The 22,536-nt window shown below is 41.8% G+C and overlaps 1 protein-coding gene across 1 annotated transcript in view; it reads right to left on the bottom strand.

Moving 5' to 3' along the window:
* Nucleotides 1-15,307: 15,307 nt before the first annotated feature.
* Nucleotides 15,308-22,536, bottom strand: part of PLCXD2 (phosphatidylinositol specific phospholipase C X domain containing 2) — an 86,535-nt gene continuing 79,306 nt past the window's right edge. The window contains exon 4 of the mRNA XM_049875756.1: nt 15,308-21,862. Within this exon, the coding sequence (XP_049731713.1) occupies nt 21,703-21,862 (160 nt within the window). The 3' untranslated portion in view covers nt 15,308-21,702. The remainder of the gene's footprint in view (nt 21,863-22,536) is intronic.

Here is a 22,536-nt window from a genome sequence, read left to right as displayed (position 1 = left end):
CACTCCCTTATATTTTAGCAATCTCAGCTTCAGAAGGGAATTTGGAGGCCACTTTATCTAATCTCCGGTTTAACAGTGGAATTTCTTCTATTGAATTCCTGTCTGGTGAGAATCATCTGGGCAGTTCCTTGAATAAACATGGTTGCCTCTTATGGAGAGTGCACTATATATCAGGAATTTTGTATATATTACCAAAAACCCTCATAATAATCTTGGGATTTTAGTCTTATTTTATGGATGAAAAAACAGAAACCCAAAGGCACGATGGTCACACAACTACTAGGTGCTGAAGGCAGGATTTGAACTCAGGTCTGCTCTAAAACCAGTGCTGGCATCAATGTATTTTCTATGATACACTGTTTGGTAGACTGAAAAATGTGCGCCCCTCAAATGTCCATGTCCTAATCCCCAGAACCTGTTAATACGTTGATTCACATGGCAAAAGGGGCTTTGCAGATGTGGTTGAAATAAGGATTTTGAGATGAAGAGATTATCCCAAGGGTCCTTATCAGAGGTCGGAGTTAGAGAAGCAGCTGTGATTAATGGACACAGAGTCAGAAAGACTGTAGATGCTATGCTTCTGGCTTTGAAGATGGAGGAAGAGGCCACAAGCCAAGGAATGCGGGTGGCCTCTAGAAGCTGGAAAAGGCAAGAAAATGGATTCTCCCCTGGAACCTCCAGATGAAACACAGTCTTGCTGAGCCATTTTAGACTTCTGACCTCCAGAACTGTCAGACAATAATAAGTTTGTGATTTTAAAGCCACTAAGTTCATGGTAATTTGTTATAGCAGCAATAGGGAACTAATACATATTCTCTCAGAAATATTCTTTGAGATGGAGAGCTCGCTATCACACTCAGCAGCCAATTCCAAACTGAAATGCTTTTTTTTTTTTTTTTTAAAGCCGAACTCTAACTTCTTGTAATGGCAACCATTAGTCCTAGTTCTGCCTGCATTGCATACTGGGCTCTCAGGGAGGCAGGTGGAAATGGTGGGAAAAAACACTGGGAAGGGAGTCAGAAGCTGGGACTTTAGACCCAGCTCTGCCTTAGGCAAGTTAGTTCTCTCTGGTGTTCACTTTTCTCTCCTGTAATGTTAAAAGCTGGTATAAATTTCATTGGTCCATTCCACGTCTAAAGCCATAAGATTCTCAAATCTTAGCCATGTAACAATTTGAAAATTCTTGAAAATACTTTTCTGATATCTCTTCCAAACTCAACATCCCAGCTTCTCAAGCGACACAGCTTCTGGATCCTTCACTCTCCCAGCTGCCCTTCTCTGGGAAGACTCCCATTTATCCATTTCCTGAAGGTGGTGCTCAGGTCTGCACCTAGTGCCACAGCCACCCCTCCTTATCTGCCAGCTCTCCTGCTTCCTCTGGCTCTCCAGCTACCCTCCTTGCTACAAGATCCCATCTAACTACCCAGGAGGACCCTTCGAACTTGCCTGCTGTTGTTAGTTGCTAGTCCAGTCGATTCTGACTCGTGACCACCCCATGTGTGCACAGAAGAACTCTTCCATAGGGTTTTTGAGGCTCTACCTTTCAGAATGTGACCCTAATACTCCCCAGCTTGTTTTCTCCTTTTCGAAATGGGTGTCTGGGAGCTTGACATGACTAATGCCATGATAAGCCAATAAGCTTTTCTCCTCCCTCTGCCTGCCTCCTCCTTCACATACCTCTGTTAACGACTTTGTTTTGACCTAACGTTAATGACTTTGTTCTTTGTTTTAATCTGATGCAAATAATTTTGTTTTGTTCTGTCAGACCACTTATGACTTACAACCCCCCACAGGAAAATCCGAGCCCAGGTGTCTGATATGTATCTCTTTAGTCTGATAGAGTCTTTTTTCACTATCTTGTAATGAGTAACTCCTCCAGCCAGACCATCTGGGGCTACTAAGCCACTTTTAACCCTTGTAAAGTTCTATATGGAAACCCTGGTGGCTTAGTGGTTAAGTGCTACAGCTGTGAACCAAAGGGTCGGCAGTTTGAATCTGCCAGGCGCTCCTTGGAAACTCTGTGGGGCGGTTCTACTCTGTCCTATAGGGTCACAATGAGTCGGAATCGACTCAATGGCACTGGGTTTGGTTTTTTTTGATTTAAGATTCTACATAAGCTCTAATGTAAAATTGCTCTTGGGAACTCCATAGAAACAGCCTGTGTTGTTGCTGGGTCCCTGGCGATGTATGCATCTCCTTAACTTTCTCCCTCTTTATGACTTGGAGTACGTTTCACTGGCTCGACTGCTCCAGGACATGAACCCTAATCTGGTAACAAGCAGCAGATTGCCAGGACTGTCTTCCAAAGTGCCTCCGGGTGGATTCGAACTGTCCATCTTTCAACTAGTAGTTGGGCACTTAACCATTTGCTCCATCCAGCCCTTTTTATCTTGTTTTATGTGACCTTATCTCTCATAATGGAGCATCTATAGTGGACAAATCCATATGAGTCTTAGTGTAGGTTTTTTCTTTTTTTTTTTTTAATAGGAAGGACCAAGGCTTTCTAGCGCTAGTCTATGTTAGTCCTTCTAATTGCTTAACCACATTCAAATAGCTTATTCTCATGGGCACTGGAAAAGCAGTGGTTATAATTTTTTAGGATCACAGGCTCCTTTGAGAATCAGACGAATGCTGTGGATCCTTTACAGAAAACACGCACATGCATTTAAGATGCCGTGTGTCACTGCAGGGGGTTCCAGCCCCTGAGGTGGCCCACGGGCCTCTCTGGTGTGTGGTAAGTTAGCTGTATGTTTTCAAGGTGGTTGTAAGACAGGGAGCAAAGGTCCTGAGGTCGGAGGGCACCTGTTGAGGAACAGCAAAGAGACTGGTGTGGTTAGAGGAGAAGCAAGTAAAAGAGAGATAGGCTATACTATCAAGGAGGTAACAGGGGGTTGGGTATAGAACCTAGGGACTCAGTAAGACAGGGAACAGAGGGGCTCCCAAATCTGCAAAGTAACAAGAAATGGGCCAGAGCACAGAAACAAAGCCATTCCCCAGAACAGTGTGGCAGGGTATCTAAAAATAGCCTGCAAACTTCTTTAAATTTGCCCTTCAGAAGCAGCTGGAGAAAACCAGCCCCAGGGACATGCGCAGAACATCCACCTGTGACCACTGTGTGACAGTGAGGGGCTGCAGCCCCAGCCGGGGAATCGAACCTGCGGAGCGAGAGACTGTGCAGGCGTGACACCCCATAGTAAGTCCTGCTACGAATCCCAGAGGTCTCCGGGACAGGAGCCATCTTGGAAAGCTGCTGCGACTAACATATCCCTGCCTGCGTCTATGAATAAACATGAATCTTTTCCCTCCCAAGAACTTTTAACAACCCAGCCCCGTCTTTTGTTCTGTGAAACGGGGGTATGTGTTGCTCTAGGCCCTCCTCCTCTCCGCCTGCAAGCCTCTTCTGCGTGCTGTCCTGCTCATTCTTGACCAGTGAGAGGCAAGAACCTTATTCTGGTAACAGTGGTGGTGGTGGGAGGGAAACTTTTGCAAACAGCAGTGCAGTCCTCTTCCCTTTACATTCATAGAGGCCCTAGAAACGAGACCCTCTGGGCCTGGATTCAGAAAATGCCCAGTGAGGATCCAGGCAGGAAAACCTTCAGGCCAGAAAGCAACTTAAGTTCTCGTGTTAAACAAAGAACAGCTTTCAGTGGCCTCCTTTTGCCACCAGAACGCTGCTTCTTGGGGCCTTCCACAGAATACATGCTATTCTTTAACCTCAGCCCTTAGATTAAAGCCAGCTGCTTGCCTAAGGCTCCTCTCGAGCCCATGATGCTATGGGGAAGAGGTTGACACTTCTGTGCCCTGGCCTCCCCGGTGCTATCCCAAAACACTGCCCAGCTGTGAAAACACCCAGGTCTGACTAGCGCTTTTGTTTTCCTGGTGATTGTCCAGGCCCTCCTGAGTGAGGTTTCAGGCACACGGGCTTTGACCACTGTCCCTCCCTTACAACCTCCCACCCACCTCTCTGAGAATGAAAACTTTCAAGTCTTAAAGAGTAACACTCTTTTGGTCATAGTGAGCTAATTCACACAGGAGGAAACAAAGGGGCATACTGCTGATCAGGAAAAAATTCCTTTGGAAAAAACAACCAAAATCCAAGACGCTCAGGCATCCTAACCTGAGGCAGTCACAGAAAAGTAACCGCTTTCAAAGCTGAAGAAAGGGGCTTTGCTCCCTGCATCCCCGTTTACTGTGGGGGACTGGGCGACTCGCAGTGTTGCTGTGAGTTAGAATCAACTCGATGCAATAGTTTTTTTTTTTTTTTTGGATGACTCCAGGACCTTTGCCCCCTAATTTAAACTGCTCCCAGGACAACATAGAGAGAAGATTACCTGAGCACACACTACTGCAAGAAACATGAGGAATATACTCTTAGAAGGAGGTGATTTTTTTTTTTTTAATTTTCAATAGCAGGCTATTTATATATTTATTTAGTTAAGGGTGTACTCTGGTTAGGATGCTTCCTAAAAAAGAGCACAGCCAGACCCAGTTCTAGACAAAAGTGTGTGGTAGAATTAACTACAATTTTTTTTTTTTTCCTGCAAAGGATCGTGAACTTGGGTCATTCCCATAGGTTCCTCATAGTGGACTTTTTAAAAAAAACTTGAATAAACTTCTTTTGAAAGGAAACCTTCTATCACTATGGAAAACCCAGGACCACTAGCTACAAAGAGGAGGAAACCACAAAATAAATACCATGTGGTCCAACAATATTAAATGTGAGCCAGGTGCTACTGTCCTTTTGCTTTTTGCTGAAAAGGAAGGTTAGAGAAGTCTCATCATTAAGCTGAGACGTTCCTCTGCATCATCAGAAGAGTTGTTACGTGATTGTTTTCAAAGCCATTTAAAGATAAGACCATCTGCCAGCTCACAATGTTTTACATGCCACCAGTGGCATGGGTCCCGCCTCTCCAACTACCTACCAAAGTATGACTTCCAGCCACTCCTCCAGAGATACAACCTCAGATACAAGGAGTCAGACTCTCCAGGGACTGGGTCCAGAAACATATATTGATATGCGCACCCCCCGCTTACAAAGCTTCCAGATGTGGGAACCAACAGTAGTCAAACTCCAAGACTGTGTCTCCAGTGTCTTCCTCACAACCTGTTCTCCTTGCCCCTAACTACCAACTCCCTTCTGCTCACTGAGAGAGAGCCACTCTTAGCAGCCAGGGTCATCCAGCTGCCTTGGACCTTCCATTGCTGAGGCCCCTGTGACTGCCAGGCAAGGAGCTTACACGTTCTCTTCCACTTCAGCTTATCTGCTTTTTCTCCCATCAACTGGTTTCTGCTAAGCATTCAGCAATCAACCCAAATGTTAGGAGTCCATCATGTTGATGGGATTATGCTGGGTGTGGGTGGGTACAGAGTCCTTGCCCCTAAGACTAACTCTAATAGCTACTGTGGTTAGCTCTCACTGAATGAGGGCCTGCCAACACAACATGATTGGACCACTGTGAGCCACAGAGTTTTCACTGGCTGATTTTCAGAAGTAGATCACCAGGCTTTTCTTCCTACTCTGTCTTAGTCTGGAATGTCTGCTGAAACCTGTTCAGCATCATAGCAATACACAAGCCTCCAATGACAGGCAGGTGTTAGCTGTGCTTGAAGTACATTGGCCATGAATCAAACCTGGGTCTCCCACACAGAAGGCGAGAATTCCACCACTGAACCACTACTGTCCCTAAGTCTAACACCTACTACTGAGTATTCGCTACGCATCAGGCTCAATGCTAAAATGCTTTCCATATATGTTCTTATTTGGTCTTCTCAATAACCCTTCACTCAAGGTATTGGGATCTCCAGATCCTATTTGCTTAGAGATGTTAATTTGGCCACAGTCACACAGGCAGGATGTAATGGAGATGGGCTAGAACCCCAGGTCTGTGCCTCTCTGAAATGCCTTTCCCTAGCTTCTGTGCTAAATAGAATGTTTATAACCTAGGTATAATATGATAAATTAATCTGATTAGATATTGAAGAGAGTTTATACATAATTTAACAGTTCTGTTGTTATACAGGCAATGTCTCAAGTCTATGTTCAGAAATTTAGGCAGGCTAGTAGTATCTTTGCAGTTACACCCTGCAGGTAATACCTGCTTTGCTTATGTTTGGACTTATCTACATCATTTATTATCAAAATTCAAATGAGAATGCCTGAAAGTGGTGCTTATCAAAGCCAGCCAGAGCATAGACAGCACAGTAGATTTACTAAACAATAACTAAAAACACAGGCAGAGACCCCCCCATCTAGGATACACCACTAGTCTCACCCCTTTGGGAGCAAGGGAGAACAAAGAAAACTAAAGATACAAGGGAAAGCTTAGTCCAGAGGACTAACGGACCACATCTACCATGGCCTCCACCAGACTGAGTCCAGTACAACGAGATGGTGCCCAGCAACCACCATTCACTGCTTTGATGGGGATCACAATAGAGGGTTCCAGACAGACCTGGAGAAAAATGTAAAACAAAATCCTAAATCAAAAAGAAAGACCAGGAGGTGGAGCCAAGACGGTGGAATAGAAAGACGTTTTGGGCAAGCCTTCTTTACAATAAAGACCTGAGAACACAAGTGAAATGAGTATATTTGTGACAAGCTGAGAGCCCAGGGCTTCAAAGGCAAGCTTGGAAAACGAACTGAGGGGCAGGGGGAGGAAGAAACCATTCAGAGGCAGAGAGGAGTTACCAGACCTGAATCATGGGGAGCCCTCAGGCACCATTCCCACGGCAGCGGCGGTGGTGGGCTGGTACTAGCGTTTGGCTACAGTTTCCTCAGGGAGAAGCAGCCAGCCACACAGTCTACTCACACCTCCGGAACCTGAGAACGACAGTGCTCTCGGCAAAAGCTAAGTACTTGCATATATTTAACCCTGGCCTCCCACCCCCGAGCCAGCTTCAGCAGCTGAATTCCGTGGGCCTGAAATAGGCACTCTTGAGCACCTAGAGCCATCCTCACGGCCTTGGGGATGGAAAAATTTGCAATTGGGGGAAAAGATAATTTGCTAGTTCCACTAACCAGGGGAGCTCAGGACAGAAGCAGCTCCTATCCAGGCATAAACTGTCCGTGGACTTTGAGCACCTTTCCCTTCTGCATGGACCTATGTGGGCCTATTTCGGGAGAATAGGCCCTTGTTCGCAGGCTCCAACCATTTCAGCTGTGTGGTGGAGAGGTGGGCATTTGATGTTTGACATTCCTTTGCCTATTAAACAAGATCCTCACCTACCCACATCAGGGATCTAAGGACTGGTAGCTCCACTCAGGTCACCCAGCCACCTGCGACAGGGGTCCAAAGATAACTGGTACCTCCCAGTCCTTACAACCAAAAACACTGGGTGCCCATGGTCCGTCTACAGAACCCACCCACCTGCACACTCTAGGGAACAGGGATGTGCTTTCCTCAGAAACACTGGGGGTTGGTTCTCAGGCCCCTGCCTTGTTCAGAGCGTGGCCCCTGCTGCAATCAGATACCGGTATGTACACCAATCACCCCTGCCCCTCTAAGACTGTAGGACAGAGCCTGTACCACACACTTGATGATCAGCTACCTGGAAATCTGAGTAGAATTCATACAAGAAAACTGAATAGACTCCTAGACTAATATACTGGATAACGGCTCTAGCCATCTGGGGACAGGATGTCAGAGCTCCAAAGGTGAAAATAATCAAGCTAGCTCACTCAAGCAACCCATAGGGGTACACCAAAACAAAACAAAGCAAGCAGCTACGACACAGTAAGGAAGCATAAACTAATACAGTAATTTATAGATGGCTCAGAGACAACAGTCAATATCAAGTCACGTAAAGAAAGAGACCATGATCACCTCAACAAGCTCTCAAAACAACAAATCTAGGGATCTTCTAGATGAAAGTGCATTCCTGGAATTATCAGATACAGAATACAAAAGTTTAATATACAGAACCCTTCAAGACATCAGGAAGGAAATGAGGGAATATGCTGAACAAGCCAAGGAACACACAGATAAAGCAATTGAAGAAATTAGAAAGATTATTCAGGAACATAATAAAAAGTTTAATAAGCTGGAAAAATCCACAGACACATAGCAATCAGAAATTCAGAAGATTAACAATAAAATTACAGAAGTAGACAACTCAATAGAAAGTCAGAGGAGCAGAATTGAGCAAGTAGAAGCTAGAATTTCTGAAATTGAACATAAATCACTTGGCCCTAATACATTTGAAGAAAAATCAGATAAAAGAATTAAAAAAAATGAAGAAACCTTAACAATCATGTGAGACTCAGAGAAATAACCTATGAGTGATTGAAGTACCAGAACAGGGAGGGATAACAGAAAATACACAGAGAATTGTTGAAGATTTGTTGGCAGAAAACTTCCCTGATATTGTCAAAGATGAGAAGATATCTATCTAAGATGCTCATCGAACTCCACATAAGGTAGATCTTAAAAGAAAGTCACCAAGACATATTATAATCAAACTTGCCAAAACCAAAGATAAAGAGACAATTGTAAGAGCAGTGAGGGATAAACGAAAAGTCACCTACAAGGGAGAGCCAATAAGGATAAGCTTGGACTACTCGGCAGAAACCATGCAGGCAAGAAGGCAATGGGATGACATATTTAAAAAACTGGAGGAAAAAAACTGCCTGCCAAGAATCATATATCCAGCAAAACTGTCTCTTAAATATGAAGGTGAAATTAAGACATTTCCAGATAAACACAAGTTTAGGGAATTTGTAAAAACCAAACCAAAACTACAAGAAATATTAAAGGGAGTTTTTTGGTTAGAAAATCAATAATACCAGGTATCGACCCAAAACTAGAACACTGGGCAGAGCAACCAGAAGTCAACCCAGACAAGGAAATCCAAAAAAACAAAGCAAGATTATTAAAAAAAAAAAACCTCAAAACAGGGCAACAGCAATGTTATTATATAAAAGAAGACAAAATTAAAATAATAAAGAGGGACTAAGAAATATAATCATACACCTTCCATATGAAGAGGAAGATACGGCGATACAAAGAAATAAAAGTTAGGTTTAAATTTAGAAAAACAAGGGTAAAGAATACGGTAACCACAAAGGAGGGAAACTATCCTACTCATCAAAATAAAATACAAGAAAAAAATAGAGACTCAGAAGAAACAAAATCAACAACAACAAATATGAGGAAAGGACAATATATAATCTACTCAGCACATTAAGTGGGAAAAAGAAACTGTCTACAACACACAAAAAGAGACATCAAAATGATAGCACTAAATTCATACATATCCATAATTACCCTGAATGTAAATGGACTAAATGCACCAATAAAGAGACAGAGAGTAGCAAAACGGATTAAAAAACAAGACCTGTCTATATGCTCCTTACAAGAGACATGCCTTAGAGATACAAACAAACTAAAACTCAAAGGATAGAAAAAAATATATCAAGCAAACAACAATCAAAAAAGAGGAGTGGCAATATTAATTTCTGACAAAATAGACTTTAAAGTTAAATCTGTCATAAAGGATGAGGAAGGACACTATGTAATGATTAAAGGGACAATATACCAAGAAGGTATAACCATATTAAATATTTATTCACCCAATGACAGGGCTGCAAGAAATAGAAAACAAACTCTATCAGCATTGAAAAGTGAGATAGCTCTATGATAATAGTAGGAGACTTCAACACGCCACTTTCCACGAAGGACAGGACATCCAGAAAAAAGCTCAATAAAGACAAGGAAGATCTAAGTGCCACAATCAACCAACTTGACCTCATAGATGTATACAGAACACTCCACCCAACAGCAACCAAGTATACTTTCTTTTCTAGTGCACATGGAACATTCTCTAGAATAGACCACATATTAAGTCATAAAGCAAGCCTAAGCAGAATCCAAAACATTGAAATATTACAAAGCATCTTCTCTGACCATAAGACCATAAAAGTGGAAATCGATAACAGGAAAAGCAGGGAAAAGAAATCATAGACTTGGAAACTGAACAATACCCTGCTAAAAAAAGACTGGATTATAGAAGACATTAAGGATGGAATAAAGAAATTCAGAGAATCCAATGAGAATGAAAACACTTCCTATCAGAACCTTTGGGACACAGCAAAAGCGGTGCTTAGAGGCCAATTTATATCAATAAATGCACACATACAAAAAGAAGAAAGGGCCAAAATTGAAGAACTTTCCCTAAAACTTGAAATAGAAAGAGAGCAACAAAAGAAACCCACAGGCACCAGAAGAAAACAAATAATAAAAATTAGAGCTGAACTGAATGAAATAGAAAACAGAAAAACAATTAGCAAAAGCTGGTTTTTTGAAAAAATCAACAGAATTGATAAACCACTGACCAAACTGACAAAAGAAAAAAAGGAGAGGAAGCAAATAGCCCAAATAAGAAATGAAACGGGCAATATTACAATAGACCCAATTGAAATTAAAAGAATCATATCAGATTACTATGAAAAATTGTACTCTAACAAATTTGAAAACCTAGAAGAAATGGATGAATTCCTAGAAACACACTACCTACCTAAACTAACGCAAACAGAGGTAGAACAACTAAATAGGCCAATAATGAAAGAAGAGATTGAAGAGGTAATCAAAAAACTCCCAACAAAAAAAAAGCCCTGGTCCAGATGGCTTCACTGCAGTTTTACCACTTTAAGAGAAGAGTTAACACCACTACTACTAAAGGTATTTCAGAGCATAGAAAAGGACGGAATACTACCAAACTCATTCTATGAAGCCGCCGTATCCCTGATACCAAAACCAGGTAAAGACACCACAAGAAAAGAAAATTATAGACCTATATCCCTCATGAACGTAGATGCAAAAATCCTCAACAAAATTCTAGTCAATAGAATTCAACAACATATCAAAAAAAATAATCCACCACGACTAAGTGGGATTTATACCAGGTATGCAAGGTTGGTTTAATTTTAGGAAAACCATTAATGTAATCCACTACATAAATAAAACAAAAGACAAGAATCACAAGATATTATCAACTGATGCAAAAAGGGCATTTGACAAAGTTCAACACCCATTCATGATAAAAACTCTCAGCAAAATAGGAATAGAAGGAAAATTCCTCAACATAATAAAGGGCATTTATACAAAGCCAACAGCCAACATCATCCAAAATGAGAGAGCCTGAAAGCATTCCCACTGAGACTGGGACCCAGACAAGGATGCCCTTTATCACCGTTCTTATTCAACACTGTGTTGGAGGTCCTAGCCAGAGCAATTAGGCTAGATAAAGAAATAAAGGGGATCTTAAAAAAAAAAAAAAAATTTTTTTTTTTTTTAGATTGGCAAGGAAGAAGTAAAAGTATCTCTATGTGTAGATGACATGATCTTATACACAGAAAACCCTAAGGAATCCTCTAGAAAACTACTGAAACTAATAGAAGAGTTCAGCAGAGTATCAGGATACAGGATAAACATACAAAAATCAGTTGGATTCCTCTACACCAGCAAAAAGAACATCGAAGAGGAAATCACCAAATCAATGACATTTACAGTAGCCCCCAAGAAGATAAAATACTTAGGAATAAATCTTACCAGAGATGTAAAAGACTTATACAAAGAAAACTACCATACACTTCTGTAAGAAACCAAGAGAGACTTACATAAGTGGAAAAAACATACCTTGCTCATGGATAGGAAGACTTAACATTATAAAAATGTCTATTCTACCAAAAGCGATCTATACGTTTAATGCAATTCCGATCCAAATCCCAATGACATTCTTTAAGGAGATGGAGAAACAAATCACCAACTTCATATGGAAGGGAAAGAGACCCAGGATAAATAAGGCATTATTGAAAAAGAAGAACAAAGTGGGAGGCCTTACTCTACCTGATTTTAGAACCTATTATACAGCCACGGTAGTCAAAACAGCCTGGTACTGGTACAACACCAGATACATAGACCAATGGAAGAGAATTGAGAATCCAGACATAAATCCATCCACATATGAGCAGTTGATATTTGACAAAGGCCCCAAAACAGTTAAATGGGGAAAAGACAGTCTTTTTAACAAATGGTGCTGGCATAACTGGATATCCATCTGCAAAAACACGAAACAAGACCCTTACCTCACTCCATGCACAAAAACGAGCTCAAAATGGACCAAAGACCTAAATATAAAATCTAAAACGATAAAGATCATGGAAGAAAAAATAGGGACAATGTGAGGAGCCCTAATACATGGCATAAACAGTATACAAAACATTATTAAGAATGTAGATGAAAAACTAGATAACTGGGAACTCCTAAAAATCAAACGCCTATGCTCATCCAAAGACTTCACCAAAAGAGTAAAAAGACTACCTACAGACTGGGAAGAAGTTTTTAGCTATGACGTTTCTGATCAGTTTCTGATCTCTAAAATCTACATGATAGTGCAAAAACTCAACTGCAAAAAGACAAATAATCCAATTAAAAAATGGGCAAAGGATATGAATAGACACTTCACTCAAGAAGACATTCAGGTAGCTAACAGATACATGAGGAAATGCTCTCGATCTTTAGCCATTAGAGAAATGCAGATCAAAACTACAATGAGATTTCATCTCACTCCAACAAGGCTGGCATTAATCCAAAAAACACAAAATAATAAATGTTGGAGAGGCTGTGGAGAGATTGGAACACTTATACACTGCTTGTGGAATGTAAAATGGTACAATCACTTTGGAAATCGATTTGGCGCTTCCTTAAAAAGCTAGAAATAGAACTACCATACGATCCAGTAATCCCACTCCTCGGAATATATCCTAAAGAAATAGGAGCCTTTACATGAACAGATATATGCACACCCATGTTTATTGCAGCACTGTTTATAACAGCAAGAAGCTGGAAGCAACCAAGATGCCCATCAACAGATGAATGGATAAATAAATTATGGCATATTCACAGAATGGAATACTACACATCGATAAAGAACAGTGAGGGATCTGTGAAACATTTCATAACATGGAGGAATCTGGAAGGCATTATGCTGAGTGAAATTAGTCAGTTGCAAAAAGACAAATATTATATAAGACCACTATTATAAGAACTTGAGAAATAGTTTAAACTGAGAAGAAAACATTCTTCTGTGGTTACCAGAGGGGGAGGGAAGGGAACGTGGGAGGGGGTATTCACTAATTAGATAGTAGTTAAGAACTAGTTTAGGTGAAGGGAAAGACAACACACAATACAGGGGAGGTCAGCACAACTGGACTAAACCAAAAGCAAAGAAGTTTCCTGAATAAACTGAATGCTTCAAAGGCCAGTGTAGCACAGGCAGGGGTTTGGGGGCCATGGTTTCAGGGGACATATAAGTCAATTGGCATAATAAAGTCTATTAAGAAAACATTCCGCATCCCACTTTGAAGAGTGGCGTCTGGGGTCTTAAACGCTAGCAAGCAGCCATCTAAAAAAAAAAGAAAAAAAAAATTTTTTTTTAAAAGATGCATCAATTGGTCTTAACCCACCTGGATCAAAGGAGAATGAAGAACACCAAGGACACAAGGTAATTACAAGCCCAAGAGACAAAAAGGGCCACATGAACCAGAAACTACATCATCCTGAGACCAGAAGAACTAGATGGTGCCCAGCTACAACCGATGACAGCCCTGACAGGGAACACAAGAGAGAACCCCTGAGGGAGCAGGAGAGCAGTGGGATGCAGACCCCAGATTCTCATAAGAAGACCAGACTTAATGGTCTGACTGAGACTAGAAGGACCCCAGTGGTCATGGCCCCCAGATATTCTCTTGGCTCAGGACAGGAACCATTCCCGAAGCCAACTCTTCAGACATGGATTGGACTGGACAATGGGTTGGAGAGGGATGCTGGTGAGGAGCGAGCTTCTTGGATCAGGTGGACACTTGAGACTATGTTGGCATCTTCTTCCTGGAGGGGAGATGAGAGGGTAGGGGGGTTAGAAGCTGGCGAAATAGACACGAAAAGATAGAGGGAGACAGCGGGCTGTCTTATTAGGGTGAGAGTAATTGGGAATATGTAGCAAGGTGTTCTTTGCTTTTGTGTTTAGCAAGGTATATATAAGTTTTTGTGTGAGAGACTGACATGATTTGTAAACTTGCACTTAAAGCACAATAAAAAGTGTAAAAAAAGAAAGAAAGACCAAACTTGCTGACCTGACAGAGACTGGAGAAAGCCTGAGAGGCTGGCCCCCGGACACTTTTTCAGCTCAGTAATGAGGTCACTCCTGAGGTTCACCCTTCAGCCAAAGACTGAACAGGCCCATAGAAGGAAACAAGGCTAAAGGGGCACACCAGCCCTGGGGCAGGGACTAGAAGGTAGGAAGGAACAGAAGAGCTGGTAATAGGGAACCCAGGGTTGAGAAGGGAGAGTGCTGAAATGTCGTGGGGTAGTTAATCAATATCACAAAACAATGCATACACTGTTTGATGAGATAGTAATTTGTTCTTAAACCTTCATCTGAAGTAAAATAAAATTAAAAAAAGAAAAAGAAAAATCCTCACAACTGGACCAATGAACACTATCATTATGTACAGAGAAAAGATTAAAGTTGTCTAGGATTTCATTTTACTTGGATCCAAAAAAAAAAAAGAAAAAAACAGGCAGAAATTTCTGATTCTGTTCTTAAGTTGGTATGGTAATTACTCTTAGTTACCTGCTCCAACATTCAATGATATGAATTGAATGATTACTTAGAATTAATTTGATCTTTTACGTTTCTGCTAAATTGATACAAAGGACTTTCATCTTAACCCATTATTTTTGTAGGGTATAGGGCAAAAAAAAAAAAAAAAGTCATTCACTGAAATTAAGTGATCTCAGATATTATCTTACAGAGAATTAAGAATGAGGAAAATACTGGAATCTTCATTGCCAACAGAAACTGCAAGACATCCTCACTTATTATTTGTATACACAAGTGCATAATGTCTGCATTCTTCTGTGTCCTGGCATTTGGCAATCATTCAAAGTAACGTGGGCCAGAGATGGCAGTCAGGTGAGAATCTGGCTGTTGTCAGGACCCAGTCTAAGGCTAGTGGCTATACCTGCCGTGCTAAGGATGAAGCCTGGAACAGCCTGAATGACAAGGGTGTCTACCCATTCCATGTACCACTCATCCTGGAGACTGCAGGCACGTTTAGTTAATGGCAAAATGCGCTAGACGTGGCCGAGACGGTCTTTATCCAACGTTAGATAATAAGGGTTATATAAATGCTGAGTCTACAGCTCTTCCTAAAAATTTATTGTTTCTTATTTTTTGAGGCGATAGCTCTTTACAATAAAATTAGAAGTAGACCCATAATAAAATGCCCATTCAAAGGAAAAGTGCCTACCAAAGTTTTGTGTTTATTATGTTTTAAAGCTATTTAGATAAACTCAAATACAACAGAACACATCATCTCATCACACTGATTCAATTTTTTTTTCACAGTTACAATGAGGTATCCTGGCTTTACAATGTTGTAGGTTGGATTAAGCCGTTTAATCAAGGTTACAAGAAAAAAGGAGAGAAATATATGCAAACAATGATTTCCTGGGAGGGTGGGGGAAGCCAAGCAAAGTATGTGTGTGAATAAGGTAACCACAAAATACATTTCAGCTTCTCAAGCAGCATATATGCAAAACTTCAATCTAGCCTTAAAATTGATATTATTAAGCATTATTTTAACTTACCAAACAGCATGCATTATGGTAGAAAACAAGCAATAGAAGGCAAAATATAATATCTAGTAGAGCACTCATCAGATTCATGTATCATCTGAATTGACCAAGACTCATTTTCACTACTGCAATCTCTGCATTTTCTGATCGCTGATCAGTGCGTTAAGTGATATTACAGTTAGCATATACACAACACAAATAATGCACACGTAATCTGTATTTAAAACTTATTACCACTGGGGTGTAAGCTGGTAAGTGTAACAGCACTTGTTCTTAGGACTGTTCTAAGTCTGTTCTAAGATTTATCACACTGATACTAGAGATTCATGACTCAAGCGTTATTAGTGCTATAATCATGTAAATGGCAAAGGTACAAAGCTACCAAAGGCCTATTTGACTTTTCAAAGTGTTGTGCTTCTTACTGGGCTCAAAGCTTGTCAGCAAACCCCTGCCATTTGAATTAAGTATTGGCCCTAAGTTCTGGGCTCCAATCAGTCATATTTCTACCTTTGGGAGTGAGGGGTGACAGAAGAAAGCATTTGGGAAGAGTAAAGACCAATAACCACTGTGATAAGAGTGTGCTTGGTCTTCATTGAATAGATGTGCCTTCTACTCTAAGTCTGGCCAGCATCTTGTGATTAACAGTAATCAGATGACAGAGAATGGCCAGGGGACAAGAAGAGATGAGAAGGCGTGAGATAGGAGATGCCTCTCAACTGTTGATGGCCTGTCTCAACAGTCTGTGGGATTGAGCTCCTAGAAAAGGAAACTATTTCATCTAAAGGATTTTGCTTAGAAATGAGTTTGAAAAGTCCTAAGAACAAGTTGTGTTGGAGAAAATGCTAGAACACTGTATCTACCACAACACAGAAATTTATCTCAGACTGTTTTTTACTGTGTCTAAGATGGTGCTATTTGAACAAAAGCAATACCGTTTTGTAACATATTCTTCTGGGTTAGGGCCAGTTTAGAGATATGGTACCACTGGGCAGAGCCATTATTTCTAGTAGGAAGCTGGGGAATCCAGAGGACGAGGAGATAGCAGGTCTCTCGGGGGCAGTAAACAGCTGTTGGGTATAGTTTGGAATTTAGTGTAAAGTTGCCAATTAAAATTTCTTATCAATCAGTGTTGTCCCAAGGCAACACTGTGAGTGACAAAGCTGTGGTGGCGAACACCAGGGACAGCCCAAGACAGAGGACCAAAATGTGCTAGAAAGTTAGCGGAATTTAAAGGGACAACTATGTTCCATGCCATACAAAGCAAACTTAGTGTCAGCTTGGAGGCTCGATGTTATTAATTTCTATTGGTTGTCTCTTGGCATAACACAGCTACTTAGCGTGTACTTGGGAAAGCTCGCCTCTCAGGAGCAGATTTCCTTCTGCCCTGTCTCATTCTACAGGTCACCAAATGCACCACTCTTGGACAAGATCTGTCGTCCCACACACTTTTGGGAAACGAACCCAAGTTGTATTCTGCACACATACCACAGAAGGAAGAATTACCACAACTGTACACCCCAAACATAAAGCATTTAACCTCAGCACTATTGTGTGATGTCAGGTAGATTCCGAGTCACAGCAGCCCCATATAATAGAGCAGAACGTGCCCCACAGGATTTCCCAGGTTGTAATCTCTATGGGAGCAGACTGCCAGGTCTGTTCTCCTGTGGGGTGGCTGGTGGGTTCCAACTGCTGACCTTTTGGCTAGCAGCTGAGTGCTTAACCATTGCACCACCAGGGCTCCTTACCTAAACGTTGGGAACCTTGTGTTTTGGGTCAATAGAGTGTTGCAAAAACACTCTGCTCTCAAGTAGTAAACAGCCTCCCAGAACCTAACAGTGTGTTATCTACAGTCAGCCAATAGGGAACATTACAAAAACTTCAACTACAGCATGAGCTAAATCTGCAAGATGGCCTGACTTTGTGTGGCCCTTTTGCTACCCAGGAAAACGGAGGAGTTTACTTTCAGTCTTAATTTCCTCTTTTTCTCCACCTTTAGCTTTGGGTGGCAGCGTCTAGCTGGGTCATACTAACGTCTCTTTGGACAGCCCTTTCTAATGGTAAAATTCAGAAAACCAGAGATACAAAATTCTGGCAGACCAGAGAACCACATTTCATTCCAGAATGTTCCACTACCTTGTCTTTTTGGATAGAAACAAAACCTTTTTGTTCGGTGTGAATATGAGAAGGTCAGGAAGAGAAGAACTAGGAATCTTCAGAGTCCATTTCCTGGGTCCAGATTTTGTGCTTTTATTTGAGTTTATATGAAATCCTGGATTTGGACTGTGGTGTTAGGGTTCTCAAGAATTCAAGGGCCTGGGCTGAGACCTCAGGGAAATGACTAAACTTAATTCATATAGCATCTAATACAGGCAGTTCCCAGAATTCGAACATTCCAAAGTCTGTCCTTAAGTGGAATTTGTACGTTAAGTCGGAACAGTCAGGTACAGTTCATATCTAAAGTCAGTCAAACGTTTGTCTTAGTATATAGTATATAGCGTACCTTTCTACGCATAAAAAAATTAAAGAAACACTTCCAGATACACTGAAACATCTTTAACATAATAATACAGTAATAATAATATTTTCATGCACGTCACGAAGTAGAACCCACTTGTTATTACGAACCATTGTAGGTACCTCAAATTTTTAATACAATAGGCTTTATGGGGGTTGGCTCATAACAGGTTGTATGTAAGTTGAACGTTCGTTTGTAACACTGGCACTACCGTACAGCAAATACAAAAATATATATTTTTTGGCATGACCGGCTTAGATCTGCCATTAATTTAAAATTTAATCCTCAATAATTTATCATTTCCTTCCATCAATTCCATCTTGCCTTCTCTCTCCCATCCTAAGGGTATCTTCCATACCCATCAAAACACAGTGGTAGCTGTTCAGTGTTCCATCCTTAAACACTGCTCTAGACTAACAGAAATCTGTGATGGTCACCTTTCCCACAAAATCATGGCAACATGGCTACGTGAGAAATGGTCCAGGTAGCTCATGAAAAGCTCTCTGTATTTCCAAATAAACATGGTTCCAAATCCTGTGAAACGGAAGTCGTCTTTGGCTCAATCAAGTAGAAGTTTAGCCGATCCTGAAGTTAACGTGGAGCAAGTGTGATAGCCTCGTTCTGACAGGAGAAGCCCCCAGGAGTTGTCAGAATAAGTCGCCATTTTTGTTGTCGGCAGTTGCTAAAATGCGCCACAGAGTTAAAAGGTATTTTCTCTCTGTCCTATCTGCCTCCCTGAGATCTCCTACCTGGCTTCAGGGTCAGAGAGCAGAATGCACACATTATTTACATAATAATAATAAGCAACTTTATTCTGAAGAAAAACGCTGCCAACTCAAGGGTGTTTTTCTCAGGGAACTGTAAATGGCTTTCCACCTCCCTCCCAGGACTCCTCTGCAGACTTTCAAATGTAAGCCAGGCCGAGCGACAAAAAGCAGCGGGAAGGAGGGAGCACCTGCACCCACCACGCAGAGCACACATCATGTCCAAAGCCTTGGTGCAGTTCTCTGTGCTTTTGTGTCATGCCTGATGACTTTTCCCTTATGCAAACACTGAATTGCACTCAAAGGTTATAGCCCAAGTGAAGTGCAACTACAACAGGTGAAAACTAAAGAAGAAAATCAAGGAAACATTTCCCTGAACAGTCAGCAGCCTCTGGGTGCCACTGGTATCCCATGCAGATAGATACCTGTCAACACACCTGGCCTCATAGCACCAAGCACCTGGACAAAGCTGAGGCTCAAATAAAACAGAGCAGAACGATTCTCCTCTTGCCTCCTTAACTCTTTGCCAAGTTGTACAGGGTTAAAAGAGGGGAAACGACCTAATCCCTAGGCAAGTGACCTAGAATTAAAAAAAGAAACAAAGTAAAATAACAAAAAGATAACCCTGAGGCAAGGCCAGGGATTTTAGAGCTTGTCACTGGGGTTTATTAATAGAATCGAAGGGAAACCTAGAAAGAGAGGGCACTCACCTTCTTATTCCTATCTAGAGAAGCCCCTCCAGAATTTGACAACAGTATCCCACGAACCTCTTCAGGGAGACACTCAAATGCCAGAAAAGGGGAAGTGAAGCCAGATTTTCCCAGAGGCATTTGTGTTGTGACCTTGTCAAGCAGTGAAAGCTAAAGGTGAGGGCTTAAATTACTTTAGAGAAATAAAGGCTACAAGACCAAAAGCTGGAGGAGTGTAGGTGGATATCCCTAGGATACCCCCACTGCAGGTAACACGCAAAATTCAGCTGTGAGCATCGAAGGATAGAAACTGGGAGCTGCTGGGGGAAGGGTCCAAACAATCTTTACAAAAGCACAAATCCACGGGGTCCTGAGTTCATCTTTCCTCCTTGAGGGATTCTTAGACAGTGTCAGGAGCATCAAAGCGCACACATTCCCAGGCCTTGTCTTCCTTCCAACTCCTTCCCTTTTCAACTCTCTTCTGGAGGATCTAGCTCAAAGACTCAGAGTTCTTCATGACCCATCTCATCTTCTGTCCCAGTGCCTGGCTTGGTAGTGGCTTATCAGATCTGGACCACATGCACACATATCCACTGTCACCAGCATGATTGGGGTGGGAGAGTCAGAGGTCGCACACAGTCCTGAGATGTGTGGTCCTGTAGATGGGAGGAAGACCACGGCAGCATCTATCCTAGGTGAGAAAAGTTTAGGAAGCTCCTTTGTGAGTGCTCCTAAGGCAAGAAGCACTGCAGATACTTAATCTATAAATAAATAAATGCATGAATAAATAAATAAATACAGACAGATGCAGAGGGCGCGTTATAGATAAGCACCTCTTATCAATAATAATAATTAAAAAATCCCTTCTTGAGTTTCAAAGCTCTCATGCACTGGTGGGTGATTATAGGCTCAAAACAACCTGCAGAAAGTATAACAATCAAGACAAGAACTGGAAATGTTCCAACACTGGGTGTTGACCCTTGATGACCACGAGTCATCCTAAATGTTCCCGAGGTAGTCTTGTTTCCAGAGAGTTGCAGAATGGCTCCAAACCCACTCAGAGCTGCCTCCTTTAAAGCCACTGCACTTCCCCACATATCCGGTGTCTGCCTCCATGGTATCATGGACAAGGTGCCCTTCGCTTAGCATTGTGTCCCCAGAGTAGACCCAAGTCCTAGGCAGACAACAAAACGCAATTCCAAGATCTAGCTGGAAGATGCCACTCCAAGGAGGACACTGCCAAGATAATTCAGGTGCTTGCCTGGCAGCCCTTTTGGAGAAGGCTACAGAATTAAATCGAAGCAATCAGGCATGCAACAGGCGTTTACGTCTGTCTTCTGTTGGCCCCACAACTGAAAAGATCTCCCGTCACTGTTCTTTTCACTTTTAACAAGGGGCCAAAAGAAAGGGAAAGGAATCAATGTTTTAAAACTGGGAGACAAAATTCTGACCTCAAGGGCAGTATTCACTGTTTACAATCTGAAGAAATCAGGTGACCAGGCACCAGCCCAAGCTATGCCTGAATAGCTTGTAGCTGAAACAACTTGGTGATAAGTAAGTCGTTCTCTCTCAGGGAAGAAGTGGTGACATTCAACATTTCTAGAGAGAACACTGCTGAGCCTCTTCCTCACAGCAGCAGCCCAGGTTGGTGTTACAGCTGCCCCATGGGGCAGCCCACACCTGGAACGATCCATTCTTTGGATCAGGAATGAATTTCTGCCATCAGCCCTATCCCCGGCTCAAACAACTACCTGGAAGACAATAGGGAAATAGGCCAATTTGGGGGCACTCAATACCCCGGTGGAACTGGGAGCCCTGTTTCCATATTCCATTCACCATTGTAAGTAATTGTGGAGATCCTTGATCACATGAAACAGACTTCTTTCCCTGCGACTTAAGTTTTTAAAAAGTCTCATTTGGGAAAAATGCAATTAAAAGCCCTGTAATTTTACCCAGACAGTCCTGTGAGGAAGGAAAAAATGCCTTCCTCCTCTTCATCACTGCACCATCACTGCCCAAAGACCATCCTAACACGGAACCCTTCAGAACTCTACCCTGGATCAATAATTCAACATCAAGTTAAATAAAAATTTAGGTCAGCATTTAGCCAAAGCTTTGTCCTCCTGGAGGAGGTCGTTCAACTCAATGACGGTCGTGGCAAAGTCCACCAGGTCCACGAAGTCAGATGTGATGATGTTGACACCCATGGCTCCAGGTTTTTGAGTTTTCGCCCAATCCAGGATGGCAGGAAGATTCCTACACAGAGAGGGAAGACAGAACAGAGTACAGTTGAGAAGGACTGCTCCAGGACCTGAAATAAAACATGTCTGCTCTATAGCAAAGGTGTGTCAATCGAAGCACAGCCCCTGGAATTTCATCCACTTAAGCCTTACATCTCTCTTCTTCAGGGATGAAGTAATTTCTGTTTTGTCAGACAATCGTGTTTTCAGGGGTTTTTTTTTGCTGGAAGAGATTATTTGCCCAAGTGTCAGAGACACCACATCAACAGGAACTTCTAAAACTTAAGATTGAGCCTAACGATTGGTTAAAAAAAAAACACCAAACCCACTGCCATCGAGTTGATTCCAACTCGTAGCGGCTCCACAGGGTTTCCAAGGCTGTAAATCTCTGCAGAAGCAGACTGCCACGTCTTTCTCCCGAGGAGCTGCCGGTGGTTTCGAACCACTGACCTTTCAGTTAGCAGTTGAGTACCTTAACCGCTGCACCACCAGGGCTCCTTAAACCACTGGTAGGTTCTTTAATTCTTTTATTATGAAAAATTTTAAACCTACAGAAAAATTGGAAAAAATTTACAGTAAGTATACCCACCACCTAGATTCTACCATTAACATTTTACTACATTTGCTTGTCACATCAATCCCATCTTATATTTTTGACAAATTCTAACTGCAAACATCTATACATACCCC

The sequence above is a fragment of the Elephas maximus genome, chromosome 1 (genome assembly GCF_024166365.1).
Source record: "Elephas maximus indicus isolate mEleMax1 chromosome 1, mEleMax1 primary haplotype, whole genome shotgun sequence".
Classification (NCBI taxonomy): domain Eukaryota; kingdom Metazoa; phylum Chordata; class Mammalia; order Proboscidea; family Elephantidae; genus Elephas; species Elephas maximus.
Note: the sequence above shows the minus strand (reverse complement) of the source record. Positions and strands in the feature narration are given on the sequence as shown.